The sequence below is a fragment of the Oryctolagus cuniculus genome, chromosome 4, assembly GCF_051225735.1.
Source record: "Oryctolagus cuniculus isolate XC-2025 breed Fujian yellow rabbit chromosome 4, ASM5122573v1, whole genome shotgun sequence".
Taxonomy (NCBI): Eukaryota; Metazoa; Chordata; class Mammalia; order Lagomorpha; family Leporidae; genus Oryctolagus; species Oryctolagus cuniculus.
The window spans coordinates 167222410-167245507 of NC_142870.1; the positions used below are offsets into that span (position 1 = coordinate 167222410).

At 49.6% G+C, this 23098-nt stretch overlaps 1 protein-coding gene across 2 annotated transcripts in view; it reads left to right on the plus strand.

Annotated features, from left to right (window-relative positions):
• TGFBR2 (transforming growth factor beta receptor 2) overlaps positions 1-23098 on the plus strand; it is an 87703-nt gene that overhangs the window by 36695 nt on the left and 27910 nt on the right. For both annotated transcript variants that reach the window (XM_070071692.2, NM_001177748.1), the window contains 1 exon segment: positions 6095-6285. In XM_070071692.2, the coding sequence (XP_069927793.1) occupies positions 6095-6285 (191 nt within the window).

Consider the following 23098-nt stretch of genomic DNA (forward strand, 5'->3'; position numbering starts at 1 on the left):
TGCATCCTGTCCTGAATCCCTCTCCCCCATGCAGGGGAGCCAGGTAGGGCTCCCAGCTCCAATCTTCAGCTCAGCGCAGCCCTGGCAGTCGTGGACATTTGCGGAATGAGCCAGTGCATGAAAGCTCTTTCCATCAGTCTGTTGCTCTCCCCTTCTCTCTGTTTCGCTCAAGCTAATTAGTTAACAATTAATAATGAATTCTTTAAGGAATAAGAATTTCCCACTTGCCATTTAACTGAGTCTTCCTCAGGACCCCCTAGTGGCACCACCAGGAGCTTTGTTTTTCTGTGTTGTGGCAGAAGTGGAGAAGAAAAGTTGGGGGGCACCTGCCACATAGGACAGCTGCTTGGGGAATTAGAGGAACACCCCCCTGCTCTTTCAGAAGCCCTGGTTGGGTCATTCATAACGGTTGAGCTATGCAGGGTTCTGCTCCTGAGCCAAGTTCTGCGTTGTCTCTTTTCTCTTGCGGTCTCTGTCTCTGTCTCTCTCTCTCCTCCCCTTCCCCATGTGTACACATACATCTTCGCACATGAGCAGTTGGTACTCATGCATTGCTTGATAAATTCACGGGTTATGGACGCAGAAGTGTAAGCAAGCGATGAACAGCCATGATCGTTAATGGGATTCGTTACGGATGCAACACCTATCAAGCTTGATGCTGATGTTTTGAGTCTATTGGTTGTTTAGGAGTAGTCCATATGTCTCCTTGACAAACAAGTATTCAAACCTGACTTTCTCGCCTCCTGAGGCTTTCTGCAGACTGTGCACATTTAGCCTTGGTGGTAGATATGGAGACTTTGCAAATTTTCATCCGTACCAAGGGATGAGCTGGTTTCTTAAGAACTACAGGAGTGTTAACAACAAAGACCTGTCAAGGCAGCTTGCTGTCCCGCTGGTGTTTCATTCCTGTCCAGGTCTGGCCAATGCTTTCGAGGAAGGGACTCTGGCAAAGAGTGTGTACAGAGAAGAGGGCTCAGGGATCATAGGTTTAGAAAGCATTGCTATCAGAGGGGTGGCTGAGAGAGCTGAACGCTCCGCAGAGAGGACATGGGTTCCGTGGAGAGAATGGGACTCAGGGTGCGCCTTGTGGGGCAGCCACAAAAGCCGCCACTTGCAATGCGTGCATCCCGCGTCAGAGGGCCTTGCACCACTGCCACCTCTGCTTCCTATCCAGCTGCAGGCCGGTGTGCACTATGGGAGGCTGCACAAGAAGACTGAGTACTTGGAGGCAGTTCCCAGCTCCTGACTTTGGCCTGGGCCACCCTGGCTGTTGCAGGCATTTGGAGAGGGAACCAGCAGATGAAAGCTCTCTCTCCCTGTCTCTCTGTCTCTCCCTTTTGGGGTCACTCTTTCAAATACATAAAATAAATCTTAAAGAAAGAAACGGAAATGTTTAATCAACTTACTCTGCAACACTCTAAAGGTAGAGGAAGCAGCAGCAACATTTACAAGGGTCTTTAAAAAGTTCGTGGAAAATGCGCATTATGAAAAATATGATGCATAGATTTTTTTAAAAATTGCAACAAAGTAAACCTTTGGTTCCTTATTCCATATGTATTTTGAAATATCCTCATATAAGAAGGCTTGTGCTCAGCCTCAGTTTAAACATTTTCACAACCAAGGTTTACCAGCAGGAAGATCTCCTTTCCTGGGACAGTCAAGTGGATTTCAGGGAGGGGCTGGGTCCTGAGCAGAAAGAATAGAGACCCTGCCCTAGACAGCTCCAACGCTTCCTTCTGTGGCCCCGTCCTCTGCTGGTCGTCTACGTAGCTACCCACCGTGGTGTGAGAGCGTAAGCAGGAGCTTCTAATTCAGAATCTTCTCTGACCCATCATACAAGTCCACATGATTGAAGATCGATCAGTTTCCTCCAGAATACAGCCTCTGCTGGTCTCAGAATTCATGGGTGTGTAGGGAGACGGAAGCTCCTTGTTTTCACTGTATGCCAGCCATCAGGAGTAAGCACGGTGAGAATGGCTCTAGCCTGTCTTGGCAAAGGTCAACACTCCATGGAGTGGCACCTTGATGATGAGCAAGGGCAGGGTAGGGGGTGCTGGGGTGTTACCTCCCAGTCCCCCTCAGGACCCAGGCACGCACTCCTTGGGAGTGTTGGCTGCCGAGGGATCACCCCAAAGTCCCTCTAGGAACTTCCTGTCATGGGCAGCCAGCACCCTGTGGCTGGCTGATGCAAGGGTTCAAATTAATGGCTACAGTGCTTCAATTTGAGGCATTTTAAAAAATGTTTACTTTGAGGGCCGGCGCTGGGATGTAATGGATTAAATGCATCCCATATGGCCACCAGTTCAAGTCCCAGCCCGTCTACTTCCTATCCAGCTCTCTGTTGATGTGCCTAGGAAAGCAGCAGAAGATGGCCCGGCCGACGCCGCGGCTCACTAGGCTAATTCTCCACCTATGGCGCCGGCACCCCGGGTTCTAGTCCCGGTCGGGGCACCGGATTCTGTCCCAGTTGCTCCTCTTCCAGGCCAGCTCTCTGCTGTGGCCCGGGAGTGCAGTGGAGGATGGCCCAAGTGCTTGGGCCCTGCACCCCATGGGAGACCAGGAGAAGCACCTGGCTCCTGGCTTCGGATCAGCGTGGTGCGCCGGCCGCAGTGCGCCAGCTGCGGCGGCCATTGGAGGGTGAACCAACGGCAAAGGAAGACCTTTCTCTCTGTCTCTCTTTCTCACTGTCCACTCTGCCTGTCAAAAAAAAAAAAAAAAAAAGATGGCCCAATTCCTTGGGCTTCTGTATCCACATGGGAGACCCAGATAAAGCTCCCAGCTCCTGACTTCAGCCTGGCCCAGATCCGGCTGATGTGTCATTTGGGTAGTGAACCACTGGATGGAAGATACACACACACTCTCTCTCTCTCTCTCTGTGTCTCCATTTCCCTCTGTAACTTTGTCTTTCAAATAAATAAATACGTCTTTAAAAAATGTTTATTTTAATCTACTTGAAAGGCATACCAACAAAGAAACAGAGAGAGATCTTCCACCTGCTGGCTCACTTCCCAAAAGCCCACAATAGTCAGGGCTGGGCCAGGCTGAAGCTGAAGTCCAGAAACTGTGGCTCCCAAGCAGGTGGCAGGGACCCAAGCGCTTGCATCATCACCTGCAGCCTCCAAGTTGCATTAGGAGGAGACTGGATTAGAGTCAGAGTATCCGGGACCAGAACTAGCACTCCAATACAGGATGCTGGCATCCCAGGAGCGACTTGATCCACTGCACCATAGCACTGGCCCTTGGGACAGTTGCTAAGGGGGCATCCCAGCTTCAGAGCTTCTGGGGGTCGGGGGAGGCCTGTGCTGCAGCCTGCATGTGCTGCATGGTGGGTCAGTCTCCCTCCACTTACTGAGGCTCTCTCCACTCCCTTTCAAGGGCAGAGGGAACCTGGCGTGGAAGCCTCACGGCCTCCATATCTGTTTCCAGGAAGCCCGCACTAGATGGGAGGCTGTCTTGAAAAATAGCCAACGTGGAACCAGCAAGACTTTATCATGGTAGTGGATCCCAGTGCTCTTCATGAACTTTAGTGTTCTTGTCATTCAGTCGGTCAGTGGTTCATTCAAGTTCTATCAGTTGTGTACCCACTCCACGTAAAATACTTCCGCTTTGGCTAGGGATGGAAGTATTTTGGAATCAAGATTAATTTCACGACAGTGTTTCTTCTAATGGATACTGACAACCTCTTCCACGGCTCAGAGCAAATGGCACAGGACAGAGAGAAGTCTGTACGTCTTCGACTGTATTTTCCCTTCCTATGACCAACTGTGTCCAGTGATGTTTTGCAAATCTAGCTCTTCCTGGCTGTGAGCTATTTCAGGAGTAAGTAGAGAAAGCAGTTAAGACTTTACCCAGACCCCGATCTTCCAGTTGTGCTCTCTCTGATTTTACTTCTTTAAGCAACGGGAGGTAGAAAGCAAACTCGAAAGAGCTGCCCAGTGATGGCAGAGCAGCTGGATTTCCTGGATCACAGTTCCTTCCCCGGCTTGTAGAAGCTATGCAAGGAGGAAGCGCCATGCTTTATGATGAGAGTGCTGAAGGTTCAGCAAGCCTTCCTTTTCTTATGGAAAACAGAGAGCAACCTGCTTCTACACACCACTGTAAGGACAGGCCAGGTGACCTCACTCCTTCCATGGCTGTATATTTTGCAAAGCTCCTGCCCAGGAACTTTGGGATTAAAATTGGATAGTCATTTCAATATGCATCATTTGCTGTGTGATCACGTCAACTTTCAGTTAGTGCCCTCAAGACCTCCTACAGTCAGGATTCTGATTGTTGCTCTGCCTGCAAAAGGAGGGCCCACTTCGCAAAAGTTTGCTCCACTTGTGCCTGCTGGAGTTCTACTTCAAGAACGCATGAACTGGCATCGAGGGCCCGTGTGCCCCTGCTGGAGTCAGCCATAGGCTGTGATGGTGTCAGAATCCCCGACTCCATTCCTGCTGGGCTGCTCCATCCTCACCCCGACTCCGGCTCCTCCTGGCCCGTAGCATCCTTGCAGGCAACACCGAGGTGATCCTCGTCAACATTGCTCTCCCTTTGCTGGGTGTGCACCACCTCCTGTTCCAGGTGAAAGCCATTTCTTAGCTCCTGCTTGTGTTTAGCTCCTTCCATTTTCCTCACTGTGAGCAGTGAGCTCGTGCAGGGTGTGTGTAGGGGGCTTGTGCACATGTGTATATTGGCAGATGCGTGTGTTCATGACCATGCATTCAGAATTCTTCCTAAGGGAGGTGACACTAGCAAAACTCACTGGACCTATCACTTCATCTAAAGGCAAATTTGCCCACCCCTTGGTTCCTCCTCTGCCACTTCATGTGTGTTTTGCATCTACAAAGGTGACCTGCAGAGGGTCAGAGCCACCTTGGTGTGGGACAGTCATCTGTGGTCACGCATTCATAAAGGAACAGTGGGAAGTGGGGAGAGGGGTGACGCCCTTTTCCCAGAATGCAGGACTTTTATTTCAGTCTTTGCAGTTGCAATAGTGGACATTAATCAATTCATTAAATGCAATGTCCGTTGGGAGCCAACTTAGAGCATTTCCCAAGGCCCAAAGAAATGCCGTGTGAGAGATTCTCTGAGTCCTCAGCTCAGTTAGTCCCCAAATAGGTGATGTGGAGGGAGACTCCAGGCAGAAATAATCAGAACTATTTCCCTGACCTGTAGGTGACAAACACCCTGTACTTCTGCCCCACGTGCTTTGGTTTTCCTCCACTGCTCCTTTCTGTCGTTGGGGGAAAATCCAGTGCGTTATCTGGGACAATGCTGCCCATTTTCTCGGCAGAGCCAGCTGCTGACATGGCATCTCTCCCTCATGCGCAGGGCCCTGTGACCCAGCAGACAGCGGAAGAGGAACTGCCAGGGCTCCCCAGGCCTGCCCTGTGAGAGCAGTCGAGCTCCCCAGGACCCTGATTCTGCTGATGAACTAGGGGAGGGAGGGAGCCTTAGCACACATTCAGGATGCACGACTGGAATTATCTCCAGTACATCGGGATCTTCTTTTTCCCATTACTTCCTCCTTAATGATTTTATTTTTCAAAAGATTTGTCTATTTAGGTATGCCTTTTAAAGGCAGAGAGACAGAGAGAGGGAGAAACAGGAGAGAGCGTGAGAGATCTTCCATCCTCTGGTTCACTCTCCAAGTCCCTCCAACAGCCAAGGCTGGGCCAGGAACTCCATCTGGGTCACCCACCCAGGTGGGCCTCGGGCCATTTTCTGCTGCCTTCCAGGCACATTAGCAAGAAACTGGATTGGAAGCACAACAGCCAGGACTCGAAACAGCCCTGCACTGTTAGATGCTGGTGTTCCAAGTGGTGGCTTAGCCCCTGAGCCCCAGGGCTGCTCCCCTTAATGGTTTTAAATCAGACCTTAATTTCTCTAGCAGGACAGTCTCCCAGGAAAGCCATCAGGGTTATCCCCCACTGGGTTCTGAGACAAGGACAAGGGAAATGAGAGCAGGTGCAGGAGCCTGGGGGCAGCCTGCTCCTGGAGAATGACAGTGTTTATTATTATTTAAATGACAGTAGGGTCCCCTCTGTCCTCAGACCTCATTCATCCGTTCTCTCCCTCTCTCCCCTCAACCCCGTGCTCCTCTGCACTCCAGGAGGAAGAACGATGAAAACATAACCCTGGAGACTGTGTGTCACGACCCCAAGCTCGCCTACCATGGATTCCTTCTGGAAGATTCTGCCTCTCCAAAGTGTATCATGAAAGAAAAGAAGGTGTTTGGGGAGACTTTCTTCATGTGTTCCTGCAGCACTGACGAGTGCAATGACCACATCATCTTCTCTGAGGGTGAGTTTCAGCCTCGCTGTGTGCAGGCCTGGAGGCCAGCTGTCCCTCTGCGGGGCAGCCACCATTCTCCTGGTGGCAGGAGGCATATGGAGCAGCAGGGCTGGTTATGCCCTCACCAAATCTGGCTCGCCAGAGCCGGTGTTGTCATTTGCCTTTGGCGGACAGTGCCTTTCTCCTAGAGCAGTGGGTCTTGAAGTGCAGCCCCCCGGGGCAGAGGCATCAGCATCCCCTGGGAACCTGTTAGCAATGCAGTGCAGATTCTCAGGCCCCACCCCAGACCCGCTGGATCAGCAGCTCTGGAGGAATGGGGAGGGCCCGGTGATCGGTGTCATTGCAAGCCCTGTAGATGGTTCTGATTCTGCCCAAATTGGGAAACCACCCCTTTGGAGGGGCGCCAACAGGTCCTGGAGGGGGACTTGAAATGAACTCAGGTTTTGCATCCATGTTCCTAGGATCTGTCTAAAGGGCACAGAGGAAAAAAATGCAGTGGGAAAATAAGGAGCCAGCGTTTCCCCCGTGGAGCCAGGGGAAGTTAGGTGGTGGCCTATGTCTCTGAAGTTCAGCGTTCACTCGGCTTCCCAGGAGGGCGCACACCACACCCATCTCCATTGCAAAACCTTCTCAGGGGCTTTCATCGCACAAGTGCATATCCCTTGTCAAAGCTGAAACGGGCACAGGATGTAAAAATGAAAAAGGAAAATGCATTTCCTTGTCCGCTCATCCTTACCTGGTTGACACTTGGCTGCGTGCATGTGTGTCTCTCTCCTTCACGGTCTCTCTCCCCACATCCTCCCTGTCTCCTTCCTTCAAAGTCTCTCTCCCCACACCTCCCCTTCTCCCTCTTCCCTCCTTAACCCGTGTGTTCAGCCATCCATCTTTCAATGCAAATATTTGATCATACTATATCTTTACAACACTTTTTCATTCAACCACTTTATACTTCCTTCTAGTACTTAGAGATACACTGCACATCTTCTAATTATCGTTCAGTTATATAACAATAACCTAATAAATACAATGTAATGAATAGAATAATATGTTTTATCTTCCATGACTAATCTAACCATTCCCCTGCTGGTGGGTTATTTAGGTTTTCCACTTAGTGCTTTATTGAATATGTTTGTTTAAAAAATAATCTTGTGTTTATGCGAATTTCCGCAAGGTGGGTGGCTAGGAGTGAAATTCCTGGATCCAACGTCATGCATATTTCAAATATGGAGAACCACTGCCAAGTTGTTCTGTTCTGCAAAGGGACGTATGAGTGCCAGAGTCCCCCCGAACCATCTCCAACACTAAAGGCAAATCTGTCTTTTAACTTCGCCAAAACGATGTCGCCTTGCTTTTAGGCATGTAGATTCAGAGTGGGGAAAGTTAGACTGAAATAGGTCTGATTCAATGAAAAGAATCCGTGCAAAACACAGGACCGTGTTTGCACGCCGGCCTTGTTCCTGCACGTGTTGCCACTGAGTGAGTGGGGTGTTCCCGTGTTCCGTGTGTGGCACGCAGCAGCCGACACATCTGACGCTCTCTTTTCCTGTGTCCGTCACCTGCTGCTGGCATTGTCTCCCCCTGCCCAGCTCCCCACCCATGCAGCTTCTCAGGGCGTTGAAAGCAGGTGTGCCTCCTCTTTCGGCACAACTTTGCAAAATCCCTCCTCCTTCCTACCCCCTCGTCCTGTAAGCATCCTATTTCTTTGATATTCCCTGTGTGACTTGTGTGACTTGAAGATGTGACTAGATAAAGTCATGCTGAAGAATGGTGACCCTTGCTCTCCTGGGGTGACTTGTCAACTTTATCTAGTAGTTCACCTCCCAAAAGAAGGCCCGGGCACGTGTGCAGCCGGGTATACAACGTGCTGTCCATCTGTCTACTGGATTGTCCGCAGTAGAAGAATGTATTTCACCCCAAGGACACGTGTTGATAAGTGGTCTGCAAGTGTGATGTTTCTTTATCTACTGACACTTTCCTGACTCCGGTTTTTGCGTGTTTCAACTCAGGTGACAACCGTGGGCGTCCATTCACATTTTTCCTCTTATTCATTAGCGGACGAATATTTCCTTCCTTCTTAGGCAGAGTCATCAGCACACTGGCATTTCTCATTATAACTCGGGAAACCCCACACAGCCAGTGACTCAGGTGTCTGGGTGATTCCGGAAACTTCTGGAGTGTCCTGCAGTGGGTGGGAGGGGGGGCGTTTGCCATTTGAACCTCTCTCTGCTCTGCAGTGGAATCTCCCCCCCCCCACAGGAAACAGCACGTTTTAGGTGCAACATTGTGGGTTCCATTTTTCCTCCTACTGCCACCACCTCTTTTTTTATACCAAGAAATGAAGTCTCCTAAAGCAGTCTTGGTTTCCCCACTCCAAGTCAAACCAGGTAGCAGACCTGAAGATGGGGAGTTAGAGTGTGCTTGCACTATTTATTTATTTATTTATTTAAAAGGCAGAGTTACAGAGAGGCAGAGGCAGAGAGAGAGAGAGAGAGAGAGAGAGAAAGAATTCTTCGATCCGATCCGCTGGTTCACTCCCCAGATGGCTGCAACAGCTGGAGCTGTGCCGATTCAAAGCCTGGAGCCAGGAGCTTCTTCCGGGTCTCCCATGTGGGTATAAGGGCTCAAGGACTTGGGCCATCTTCCACTGCTTTCCCAGGCCATGGCAGAGAGCTGGATTGGAAGTGGAGCAGCTGGGTCTCAAACTGGCGTCCATGTGGGATGCCGGCACTGCATGTAGTGGCTTTACCCGTTAGGCCACAGTGCCAGCCCCTATTGTGTTGTTCTTAGGACAGCACTCTGTTCTCCCTGCCAGGTTTCCAATCTGCAGCCACGCCAGGGATGGCAGCCACTCACACCTTCTGCTTGTCTTCAGTGTGTTAAGGAAGCAAAGTTGAGCCCCACGTGTGCTTTGGAAGTGCAGCTCTTCACGATCAGGGCCACTGTCAGTGAGAGCTGATGCTCAGAGTAAACCAACTGCTGTGTGCAGCGCTGTCCACACCTTCCTGGCCATGACCTCATGTCATCCGCTGGCCACCCCAGGGGCACCTGCTATGAACATCACTTCTCTTCATCTGGGATCAAGCAATTAGGTGGTGACAGAACTCAGATTTGTAATGGGCTGTGTATGGCACCAGTTGGGAGGCAGGCCAGTCAGCCTGCCTGCCTGCTTCTCCTCCTCCTCCGCTCTCTCCCTCCCTCCTTCCCTCCCTCCCTTCCTTCCTTCCCTCCCTCCCTTCCTTCCGTCTCCCCTCCCTCTCTTCCCTCATTTTACTTCCTTCTTTTTCTCTCTGTCTCCCGACCTGTGCCTGTCTTTCTAAACAGATGATCTATGCACACTGTAAAATAGTCCAATGCTACAAAACAGGGTGCATTGGGAAGTAAGCCTTCCTTCCATTGTGTCTGCCCATCTCCATGTCCCTGGTGGCGGTCGTTACCAGTTGATCACGCAACCTTTCGAGGGGATGTCTCTGGAGAGAATTATGCGTGAATCCAGAATGTGGTAGAGCACAATGCTGACGCTTTTAAAAGTCTGACGCCTTGACATTTACTTTACAGAAAGTGAAATTCACCCATTTGAGAAGTGAAGCCTGCTGACTTGTGACAGGTGTATATAGCTGTGTGGCCACAGGCGCGCTGGGGACTGGATGCAGCATTTACAACCTGACCGCCCCTTTGCAGTCAACACCAGGGAGTTATTATTCTTAGTCTCAAATGTTGTTTATTTTCTTCCTGTAGTTTGTGAACTTCCAATTCAAATACTTAATGTAGGCTATAGCCCCCATCCTCTGGACCCAGGCTCGGATGACAGGGAATACCGAAACCAGTGTTAAATCTCTCTAGCCTGGGCTTTCTCGGCCACTCCACGTGGCTTCTTGGTGAGGCCTGGCAGACGGTGACGGTGCAGTGGGGCCCACAGCCTGCCTACCACCACTCCTTCCTGGCTTTTGGAGGTCAGCTTTTGGCAATGGCTCGTACGCCTTGGGTCCTGGTCATCTTGTCCAAGTGCACTTCTTTCCGCACCGGAGAAATCTAGAGCAAATGCAGGGAAGATGCGCCGAGCTGATCCTCACAGGGTTTAGCACGGGAGTGAGGTCGGTACACCCAGTTGCGAATGAGGAAGAGGAGGGAAGAGAGGCGCACAGAAGTCAGGTGACCTGCTGTCAGTCCTCTGCAGGGACCGCGGGTCGCTGTCTACGCTACACTCTCCACTCAGCGTTGCTTCCTCGTCTTGGGTTTCAGGCCTGCCTTCCAAGGGCATTAGCAGGGGCCACGCGGCATTGCGAGAGAAGGGGTCAGGGCAGCTCTCCCTCACGTGCTGGTGTACTGAGTTCCCTAGAAGCTGTGGTTTGCGGAGAGGTGTTGCTAACCCTTGTTCTAGAACAGAAGCATGGAAGAGGCCCTGCTTTCAACCAGCTGCCCACTCTTAACCCCTGAAATGCCCCAAGGGGCATCTGGTGCCTGGTGGTTCCCAACTCCCAGAGGGCCCAGGAGCACTGTCGAGGAGCAGCTGAAATGAGGCCAGAGACAATCTCATGCCTGTCCCGTCCCTGAAGGTTCTCTCTTGCCAAAAGATGTCAGAGTCGATCTCTGCACTCACCAGAATTTCACTGCGAAGCGAGGATGTTTGGGTTGATCATGGTGGATGGCCTGGTGACAGCAGCCCATCAGACAAGGCCTGACAGGCAGCAGGACTGAAGCCAGTGTCACAGTGTCACAGTGCGGGAGAGGAAGAACTCCGAAGGCTGCCCTGTGGGCTTGCAGAGGATGGACTTGCTTTGCAAAGCAAAGCGAACCTGGAAGACTCAGCCCCCAGCTGTATGCATTTCAGAGTTGGTTTCCAGGCACACTGAGGACAGTGGACTTGCAGAGTCCTGGGTGTGGAGCTGATTTCAGCCGTTCAGGGAGCGAGAGCCGCAGGCTTTCTGGATGGCAGACCTCTTTCCCAGCCGCTCAGCTCCGCCCCTCGGGGCTGGCGACCGGACACCAGCATGCTTCAGTCCCCTTGCCTGGAAAATGGAAATAAAATGGGGGTGGAAGACGTTACTGTGAGGATGAGATCGAGTCATACATGCCAAGTGCTCATGGGAGTGCCTCGCACTGTCTGGCTGCTGTTAACGTTATGTGGGCTTGGTTCAGGGGGCTGAGCCTGGTGCCTGTCTGGACCCTGAGGTCTGGCCCAGCATGGAGGGTTCGCCGCGGAGCTCTGGCCGCAGTGTGTGTTCCAGCCCCATGTCCAGACCCTGAGGCTGGGCCCCGCAGGCTTTCAGAGGGGCTTGCTTTGTTTGACTCCCCGCCCTGTCCGCCTTCTCTTTTCTCTCCACACGCCTTCTCAGAGGCCTCGGGAGCCTGCTGAGTCCAGGACTGGTAATCAAAGCCAGCCACACCCCTGGCATTGTTGGATAATATTACAAATTAGGCACGCTGTTCCTGTTTTGACGCAGAGTCACAGCAGGAAGCAGCTAAATAAAACTGGAAAGCTCACAAGAGCCTTCCAGATCAGTGATTAGGGAAATCGCAGTCCATGCTTGCCCTGGGGATGCTTTCTGTTCCCCAGCCGAAAGCTTGCTTGGGGCCGCGTGGCCTTCCTTTGACTGGCCGCCACTGACGGATTGGCACTGGTGACGGGTGCTGGGTGTAGGGATTCAAGGAGGTGGTGCTGGGGGGAGCCGTGCAGGGTGGCTGGCACATAGAGGGGCCTCCTGTCTTACCCTGCGTGAGCAGCGCACTCTGTGCCAAGCTCTGCACTTCTACAGCTCAGTCAGGCCAGCATCACTACCGAGCTTGGTAGAAGTGCACACCTCCACACCCGTGCCTCACAGGGTCCTCAGTGGTTGGCACACTGGAGTACGAGAATCCCGCACGTGCACGCACCCGGCTGGGGAGATGGGAGTCTTGTTAACTTTGTGCAAGTAGCTCTCTGGGCTGACAGGTCCAAGAGGAATACCTTCCGTGTGGAGCAATGTTACTTAGAAATGACCTAAGTATACTTCACTCAGTGCATCCGTGCACTGGGGTCATTTTCAGCCGCTATGTGAAAATTCGTTTGCAGAGAAGTCAACATGGATCTACATACAGAGATCAGAGGACCTTCTTGGTGAACATGTCTCTTGATTCCATAATGCTCATGTTAGCTTATCTGTGGGTTTGTCCCCTAATATTCCCCAAAGCCAAAAGACATTCAGGAAGGTTTCCAAGATGTGTTTTAAAGATCCTGATCTGAACTGGATACAGACAGCTCTGGAGACATCATGGCATTGGCCTTAAGAAGCGTGGGGCTGACACAGTTTGTTTCTCGGCTGTTTGTTATGATCATCTGCAGGAGCTGGATCCATGGAAGGCCAGAGAGGACCCAAGGAGGGCATACCTCTCAGCCCCTTCCAGCACCCCAGTGATTGGCTCCCTGGCTATCATACTTTTCCTCCTTGGAACTAAACTGATTATTCTAGAAAATGGCAGGCAATGCTGTGGCCTTGTAGGAAAGGGAGTTAGCACTGGACTCAAGTCTTAGATGTTCAACAGTTTGCTTGCAAGGCTGGAGGCCCACGCCCGCCTTAGCTGAAGTGCAGCAAGGTGGCCTCAAGCCCAGGGACCCCGCCGTGGAAACTCTCGGATCATAGTAGTGACCATTGCTGCCCTGGATTGAAGCCCTCTGTGGGTGTGCTCACCTGTGCCAGCCACTTGCAGGTGTGTCATTGTGTTTCCTTGAGTCATAACTTTTCTATGCTGAAATGAAACCCATGGAATGAACTCATCCCAAGGCTTGACAAAGAAATGGGTCTCCCAGGACTACTGGGGATTTCCCAAGAGCTCACAGTTGGCTCCCCACATTCTGCCCACAGGAGAACCATACAGAAATCAGAGTCTCTTCCCTTCTCCAAGGAATGCCCTCCCTCCCGTGTTCCCATATCAGCCTCACACACACAGGAGGCTTTGCACACAAGAGGCTGTCTGAACTGTTCACTGAACAGCAGCCCAGGCTCACCCTTGAGCAAGTCCTTGGCAAAAAGCACAACCTGAGGCTCACCCTGTCCCCCTGTCTCTGAGAATCGATGCTTGCAAGTGACGGCCCGTGGGATACTCGTCTTCCAGTAGACAACATAGGAGAGAGTAAGAGCGTGATCTTCCGTGCGAGAGGACCTGGCGTCCCCACTCTGCCTGTCCTTGGGTGAATGACTTCACTTCATTTTCCCTATTGAAAAACGGGCATCGAAACAATAACGACCCTAAATAGGGTTTTGAAGAGGATTTGTTTATGTAACTTGGTGCCCAGCACCGAGCACGTGTTCAAAATGGCACTCTTGTCTCAGGAGACTTGGATGTCTCCCCTTTGAGGTTAGCCCGGTACCAACACCATGTGCTCCCCCGCTCCTGGGCCTGTGCGTGCTTAGGTGTGGTGCAGCCCTGTGAATCAAAGGGATGTGTTCACTGAATATAAGGCTGCTGGGGGGCTGCTCCCTGCACGAGGAAGCCGGGAGAAGTCCTTCCAGCAATCCATCTTGGAAAGATCGCTCTCCCCCTGAGGACCCGTTTGCTTCTGGTCTTGCGGACACTTGGAGGCATCTGGAACAGAGGTCAGCAAGCTGCTTTGATGAAGGCCTTGAGCACTCATGTGTTCAGCTCTGTAGGGTGTGGAGTCCGTGGTGCAGCCAGCTCTGCTCTGCTCTTGAAGCAGCCACACAGAGGATGTGAGTGGAGGGATGTGGCCGTGTTGATGCAGTTTCATTCACGGAGCAGGTGCCAGGCCAGCCCTGATGGAGACAAGGAAATGAGAATGTTTATGGATTTCCCAGTTCAACACTATCACTAAAGCTGAGTCAAACCCAGTCTTGCTTCACACACGCATGTTGTACACAACTACCTCCCTTGCTTACCTGTCTCCTCACCTTGATACTTCATTTGTCATAATTCCAGCTCCTGTTTTGACTTTTCCACTGTGTCTGTTTGTCAAGATCTGTAGTGGTTTTGGTCCTTTTTTTTTCTTTATATGGAATAGGACAGGACTCTAAATAATAAATGCATTAGTTGCATGTAGCTAGCTTAGAAGCCACTTCTGATTCCAAGTTCAACCTACGCGGTTCAGTAGGAATGGAGAAGTACTCGGTGCCCGGGTGGTGTGTGTCGCTGAGCTGTGAGCTCTGTGGCTTTACAAGTTAGTGTGGGGGTGCAGCTCTCTAACCTGAGATGTTGAAAGAAGTGGGGAGAGGAAGACTTCTCTAGCGACAGTCTCATTCCCTGCTCTCTCGTTGTTGTAGAATTTCTTTAAAATGAAAACAGCCTCTTTGGTTTGCAAGCTCGACCAACCCTGGCAGGAAGACAAATGATTTTTTTACAGTATCAGACACGCGGTTTCCTGTCTATGTTTAACTCGCTAGCAGAACATCTCAGCCAGCTGGTTCCCTCTGGGCCCATTGTGACCTTAATGATGTGGCCTCAGGCCATCCAGCGAGCCCATTCTGTGTGCTGGTCACAGGCCCGAGTGCTTTATTGACCGGCGTTGCTGACGGAGAGTAAGGAAAGACTTTGGCATGCAGTCCCCGCTCTCCCAAACCTCATCTAGTGTTTGTGCAGCTCCAGTATCAGGGAGCTGGCTTCTTAGGGGGGAACTCTTCGTTCTTGCCTGAAAGACATGAGACGAATAAATGGTGCTCCGGCAGCTCTGGAGGCGTCTGGTCCTGCTGCCGTTGAACCGTACACTTCCTTCTCAGAATAGCTGCTGGCCAGCTGTGCCTTTTCGTTTCGAAAGAAACAAACCAGATTTACTTCCCGATCTAAATGCAGAAGGCAAAAATAAAGAAAGAAAGAAAGAAATGGAACTATGGTTGAGAAAAGTCGAGGAAGAGAATTGTGGATTTAAGGCCCAAGTCTGGTCGCGGGGAAATCATTATTTGAGGTGAGGCCTCCTTCGCAGCTGAGGGAGGCTTGGGTTAGCACGCTCTGAATCTGGCCACGTGCCCACGTGTGGCCAAGGGAACAAAGACCGTGCGTGCCAGAGAGCACTGTGACTCAGCCCAGTGAAGCGTAGAATGTGTGTGAAAAGGCGGAAGATAGAGCCACTTGGCTTTTGTAGATTTTTCTCTTTTTTTTGCCATAAGCAGCAAAGTAAACAAGGATGTGCAGAGGCCAGTTGTGGTCCCTGGTAGAGAACTTTGAGCCCCACTCTGAGTCATGGCACATGTCCACACTGTGGACACAGACTGTCTCCAGATCCGTCCACTGGGTGCCAGGCCCAGGAGCGGTGCGTCCCTCAGGCTGACTTAGGCTTGGTGATGCTGCTGCAGTCTCATGTCTCTCTGTGTCCGCCCATGAGTCTGGGCAGATGGGGTCGACTGAGCTGTGCTCTGCGGGGGTCCCATTGTCCCCTCAGGGGAAAGCACACCGGGAGCCAGCTGAGCACTGGGAAGCTGACTTTATCCCCACCCATGACGGAGTCCAGAGGCCACGGTAGTTCCGTTTGGACATCTGGTTGCTTGACCTCTGGCAAGTCTCCTCTGATCCTAAATCACTTCTCCACGTTGCTAATTATGTGGAATCTCAATTTTAGCAGCAGTAATTATGCATATCTAAAAAAATAGTGCTCACTTTAAAGAAAGAATTCATGTTTGCTTTTCTACTTAATAACTACACACACATACACAAAGTACTTCAAAAAGTCCCTGAGAAAATGTAATTAAAAATAGATCTACTCTGCAGCAAAATATTTAGAAATCTATGCATAGTTTTTCCATTATCTGCATTTTTCATGAACTTTTTGAAGATCCCTCATAGCATGGATTTTAAAAATGTTTTGCACCAAAATAAACTTTTAAAAATTCAGGTTTCCCGGAAAATTTTGAAATGCTTTCATTCACGTTCTTCTTGCCTTGTTGGGGGATTTCCTTGGTTCCAGGGTCAAGAACAATTGATCCAAAATTTAATCATTAAAATTCCTTGCATCTCCAGGCTCCAGCCTGTTCGAAATCCGTGCTTCTCCCGCCAGGCTGCTGTCTGATGTTCTCAGCCTCGGCTGCACATTGGAAACACCTGAAGAGCTTTAAAACCCACTCATTAACTGGGTCTTATTCCTGCAGTTTCGGACTTCATTGGTCTGGGGCCTGGTATCAGGATTTTTTTTTTCTTATTCCCCAGGATATTCCACCATGCAGCCAGCACTGGGAGCCACTAGACTCAAAACAGTGTGTTCTGCCAAACCTTTTTATATTCTCCATCGTGTTCCGCATAGAACCTGGACAGGGACAGTAACAATTAGAGAATGGCAAACACCACAGGAAGTAGGCGAAACGCAGCTGTCTGAGGTTAGAGGAGAAAAACAAACAACTAAACACCTGTGTCACCCCATCCCAAGCAGTCGCGGGATTCTTTCATTTAGAATATTGTGTTTTTTATAGTTTACAAGCACTTACTCCAGACAAGCCCAAGGGCCTCGCTGGGACTAGGCATCTGAGGTTTCAGAAATGATTAAATTACACATTACTGAGACCTGCGGCGCGACTGAAAGGTGGGATGGCAAGGGGTGCATGGTTTTAGCAGGTGAAGATCCTTGGGGGCGTGGGGGAGCTACAGAAAACTCCAGTTCAGGTGCTCAGCCAGGAGAGATGGGGGCTCTGGTGGCGTGAAGACCGCATGTGTCCAGTCTGCTTGGTGGACGAGATGCCGGATTACCAGGGAGGAAGCTGCTAGCTGCTTCCAGGTTTCCTGAACACACAAAGAGCCTGTAGACAGCACAAGACGTTTATCCAGACACGTGGCCAGAGCTGAATTACAGAGTCAGGGCAGGTGGAGATCCTAACAAAACCCAAACTCAGGATACTGGAACACAGAGAGGAAAGGAAAAAATAAATAAATAAACCAAACCTTCTCCAAAGAACACGGCAGGCTGCAGGCTCTGGCCGTGGAGTGACAGTGGGGTCATTATTTCCTGGTCCGTCTTGACACCTTTCAGGGATCTGGTTGTGTTGGACTTCCTGTGAAGTCCCAGGGGCAGAAGCAGCAGGAATCGCCATCCCCCAGGAGGAACGTGAGGGCTGAAAAGCACAGGACTGAGCCGGCAAGTGTAAGATCAGACACAGGTCCAGGTGCGGACAGCACTTCTCAGATGGCTGGCTTGACAGCTGTCCTGGTGGTTAGGACTGGGCGGGTTTAGGGGTGTGTCAAGGTCATTCTGAAATCAGCATGCTTTGGCTGAAAGAATCAACAAAATAAAAACAGAGAAACAAACCATTGGTAGTCTCACTCCACGTGTATTGGAAGAGGGGGTGAGGGTCTCAGGGTCGTCTTTGCCAGAGACTGAATTCTGAGCATTGTGGCTGGGTCCAAAGGAACACACCATCAGCAATCTTGAATAACAAGCGTGGCTTCAGAGTAGATCTCTCTATACTAAGAGAAAAGAATCTAGCCTGTATGCTAGGGAGGAAGATTCTAGGGTAGGATAACTGTCACATTTCAGGATCTGATAGATACATCTTTTGAAAAGTAATTGAAGCAAACAGGGCTGTTCAGCTGGAAAAAGAAAGGACTTCATAATCCCGATGTTTAGACTGTCCCCCTAGCACCACAGTTTTATATACTGGAATTGGATGATTGCAGAGGATTTGGGTCCCTGCGCTGTTAACATTTCAGGCAGAAGTTTTACCTCCATTTCTCAGGAATATTCCAGAAGAGGTTGTCGTGCTGGATTAGATTAAGTGTAAGGCTCTTCTTTTTCGGGGAGGGCAGTAAGACAGAGCCCATACAAAGGAGACTGGAATCGGGTGGCAGAGGTGGGGACAGCTTGGTTCTGAAGTGTGTGCCATTGGAGTAGAAAATCAGATGGACTGCAGAGAAGACTTCTGTCTTTTGGGGAAAAATGTTCTCGGTCTGTCCAGAATGTCCGACAGTACTGCCTGTGTTCTGGGAGCTAAAGGAAATTCTATCCTGCTGCTGTTTAATTACAATGATGTTTTTGCTGTTTGCCTGAATTTGTTTGCTGTTTATCGGGATGACGAATGGGGAATCATATCTCATTCTGCACTCCTCCACCAGTTAATTGAATAAAAACTTCTTATGGGCCATTTACTCAGTGGGCTGGTACTGAGTACAATAGTGCCAGAGCTTTGCAAATAATTCCACTAGGGAGTTTCTTTGCAAGAAGGAAGCGTTTCTCTGAGAGCACCAAGAAACTTATTCTGTTGTTGCTTATAGCAGTCCTTCTGAGACTTGGTGTCTGAAGGAGCCACCTAGGGAACCTTTATTTTTATTTCATATATATCTATATATCTACATATATATATATATATATATATATAAGTTGAAGGGCTGAATGACAGAGACAAACAGATTGAGATATCTTCCACCTGCTGATTCACTCCCCAAGTGTCCAAAACAGCCAGGGGTGGGCCACGTCCAAACCAGGATCCTGGAACTCACTGTGGGTTTCCCACGTAAGTGGCAGGGACCCAGGTCCTAGCACCAGCACTGCTGCCTCGCAGGGTGAGTATTAACAGGAAGCTTAAATTGGGAGTCGAGGAGGCAGAACTCGAACACAGGCCCTCTGATATTGCATGCGGGCATGTGCGGGCGTGTGTGTGTGTGTGTGTGTGTGTGTGAATATCCTCACTTGGTGTCTGCCTGTTATGTGTGTGTATATATACACATTTCATTTTATATTCAGATTTCCTTAGAGCTCTGGTGCATTGTGAATCCAGTCAAGAACTGTACATTAGCTGGTGCCACGGCTTGCTAGGCTAATCCTCCGCCTTGCGGCGCCAGCACACTGGGTTCTAGTCCCGGTCGGGGCGCCGGATTCTGTCCCGGTTGCCCCTCTTCCAGGCCAGCTCTCTGCTGTGGCCCGGGAGTGCAGTGGAGGATGGCCCAAGTCCTTGGGCCCTGCACTCCATGGGAGACCAGGAGAAGCACCTGGCTCCTGCCATCGGATCAGCACGGTGCGCTGGCCGCAGCGCACCGGCCACGGCGGCCATTGGAGGGTGAACCAATGGCAAAAAGGAAGACCTTTCTCTCTGTCTCTCTCTCTCTCACTGTCCACTCTGCCTGTCAAAAAAAAAAAAAAAAAGAATTCTGTTTATGGTAGGAGAATTTTCATATATGATTCTGCAAAAATCATTTCTGCCATGTATATTCAGCCTTATTGACACCAAGAAAACTATCCAAGCTCACTTATATGACAAAAGTATTTTTAAAACCCTGAGCAGGTTGACTGTGAAAGTCAGCAGCAGTGGGCACTGTGGAAGGGAAGGGTCTGTGGCTGTGTTGGAGACCATGAAGCGACTTCTGAGCGAATGCAAAGTTCACCTGACCAGTGAAAGCATATTCGCCTTGTCATAACTCACTAAGCTGGACATTTGTTTTGTGTTTTATTTTTGGATGAAAATTTCTTTTTACAATAGAGAAGTCAGGGTAATAGAGGCAATACTTTGCTCCTGGAGTAAGCCTATTATTTCAGAAACCCTTGGGAGAAAGGAAAGGGGGAGGGGAACTAACTTTTTTTGAGTCCCTACTATGTGCCAGAAGCTGCAACCACATGACCTTGTTTGATATTGAGGCTCCCCTGTCTGAGTCTTAGTCTCCTTGTCAGGGCAGGGAATCAGGAATCAGGTGACTGCTGTATCGGGCACATAGCTGACAAGTGGGGCCCTGCTCCCCCAGCTCTTGACAGCTCCTTTCCACACCACCCAGAGCTGTCTCCCCAGCAGTGACCCAGAGGCCGTTATCCACTTCATGATCCCCAACCATGTGTGTTCTGCAGAGAGAGGCCACACTTAGTTACAAACAAGAGGCCTCTTACAAATGTCTGAGCTTTACGAAATACATATTTGTTAAAGCAAATGCCAGATTCCTTGAGGGGAGGTATTCCCTAAAGATAAAGGTTAGTATGCAAAAACCAAAAATGGACTGGGGTGTGGTACAGCGAGTTAAGCTGCAGTTTGCAATGCTGGCATATCATAGCCAAGTGCCAGGAGTCGGCTGCTCTGCTTCCCGTCCGGCTTCCCACTAATGCACCTGGGAAAGCAGCGGCAGATGGTCCAGGTACTTAGGCTGCTGTCACCCATGTGGGAGACCTGGCTGGTAGCTTCAATCTGGCTCCACCCTGGCTGTTGTAGCCACTTGGGGAGTGAACCAGCTCATATTTCTCTCTCTCTCTCTCACTCTCGCTCTCACTCTCGCTCTTGCTCTTTCTCTCTCTCAGTATGTCTCTCTCTCACTTTCTCTTCCATCTACCCTCCCTTCCTGTCACTCTACCATTCAAATAAATAAATTTGTATTTTTTTTAAAAATACAAATTGATAAGAAAACCTCAAGGGGAAATCTCATGGTGTACTTGCCTCTGGAGTGATGGCAAAGGAGACAGTCTTCTTAATGGGGGCATGTACACACACACATTACACACACACACACAGAGGAGGCAGTTCAGACGGGTCATCCTAGCCTCTTTCAAGTACGTTGTTAGGCTCAAAGCTGAGCCTGGTTTCTAAAAGGAACTTAAAACTGAACCTCTCTAATTCATGATTTCAGAATAACTTCCCCTGGTACAATAGACATTCAGTGAAGGGCATTCTGGTTTAAAAAAAGAAAAAGCCAAGTAGGCTAGTTTTTGTGTTTCCTTGCTAGAGAACCGATCAGCATAGATGAATTTCAGAGATGGGCTCCTACTTTAATATTTGGAACAGTGTGGTAATTTCTCCACTCAGTAAAGGAGTTTGGGGCAGAAATGAAACATGTCCTAAGATCCGGACTTATCCTACCAATAGAAAGGAACATGGTGGGAAGTGTTCCGCCCACCTCGGTGCATTGCTGAGCCGGTGAACATCCCATAATAGCCAGGAGAGTTCGGTGAAGACTCCGAGCTCTCACCACGGAGATGTTCACGTGCTGGTGTGCTCTGCCGAAGCAGCAGAATGTATAGGCAGCTGGCCAAGATCCAGAGAAGGAAATGGTGCCAGAGAGAGAGAGGCTGAAGGGAAGACAGATCTTCCTGCCTCAGGGCCTTACGTTAATTACAACACTAAGAGGACAACATTCACTTATTTAGCACCTACTGGGGAGACTTTACTTAGCAAGAGTGCTTACTTACTAAGTAAACAGGAGTGTTGTCAAAGCAAAGGAGGGTCAAAATCCCCCGTTGTAAAATGGAGGTGATAACAGAACATGACTCACAGCATGGATGGGAAAATAGAGTGAAATGATGTTTATGAAATCATTTGGTGTGTAGCCCAATACAACCTCTGTATTAATGATCTAAGACAGTTCTGCATGGCCGGGATTGTGTCACACTGAACGAAAGCTCTGACAGAGTTCCACAACTGCCGTGTGCCTTGTGGCACATAAAACGGGCAGATCTGCCATTGACACCGGTCAGTGCCTTCCCAGAGAAAGCTGCCAGTCTCAAGGCCTCTGTTCTCAGAAAGCCTGTGGTCGGCCAACGGTGCTTAAGTTTTTGGATGAGGGGGCATCAGAAAGTTCATGGAAGATGCGATTAAAAGATGTTTATTCTGGTACAGAAAATGTTGAACTCCATCCATGGCTTTTCATAATTTGCCTTTTCCATGAACTTCTTGAAGTTTGTGGGCATCCCGTGGGCTTCTTAAAGTCTGATGAATTCTGTGGCCCCTACTCAGAGTCAGTGATGTTTTTAAATGCATGAAATTGAACACACAGTTCAAAGAAAACCAATTATATTGACATACAATGAGCAAATATTTTTAAAACTGAATTCATGATACAGTACTTTGTATGTTTGTGTGTTTGTATAATAATTCTTTTAATAACAAAATCTAGCAACAGAGCTATAAAAAGACATGAAATGTTTCATGGATGAATATAAATAATGCCAAGACATCTATTAGACAGCTGTAGTTTGTCTTGGTGACCAAGTCATAGGAACAACTAATTCTAGGACATGTTACATTTTAAAGTTTAAAGAAAAGAAAGAAATATAATTTTTGAGCAAAATTTAGAAGCACTGAATTCTATTCATGAACCCAGGATCCAAGTTGGCTATCATAGTTTACAGCCTCATTTTTTAGAAAGATGTATGCTTGTTTATGTATGCATTTGAAAGGCACAGTTACAGAAAGAGAGAGAAAGAGAGAGGGAGAGAGAGAGAATATCTTTGACCTGCTGGTTCACTCCCCCTTGGCTGGGATAGCCAGAATTGGGCCAAGCTGAAGCCAGGAGACTGGAACTCCATCTGGGTCCTCCACATGGATGGCAGGGGCCCAGGCACTTGGACCCTCCTCTTCTGCTTTCCTCAGTGCAATAACTGGGAGCTGGGTTAGAGTAGCCAGGACTGGATCCAGCACTTCAGTATGGGGTGTGTGGAGTCAGAGCAGTGGCCTAGCCTGCTGCATCACAGCACTGGCTCCCTTGAGTGTCAGGGTTTTTGTTGATTTTTGATATGAACCTTGGAGAAATTCCATCCAGAATTATATCTAGTTTGATGTTACATAGCAAGAAACTATTCCTGGAAGTTTGCAAGGATATCAGTTGTGTCTTTTTTTTATTTTATTTTATTTTATTTTATTTTATTTTATTTTATTTATTTATTTTTTTTGACAGGCAGAGTGGACAGTGAGAGAGAGAGAGAGAGAGAAAGGTCTTCCTTTGCCGTTGGTTCACCCTCCAATGGCTGCCGCGGCCGGCGCACCGCGCTGATCCGATGGCAGGAGCCAGGTGCTTCTCCTGGTCTCCCATGGGGTGCAGGGCCCAAGCACTTGGGCCATCCTCCACTGCACTCCCTGGCCACAGCAGAGAGCTGGCCTGGAAGAGGGGCAACCGGGACAGAATGCGGCGCCCCAACCAGGACTAGAACCCGGTGTGCCGGCGCCGCAGG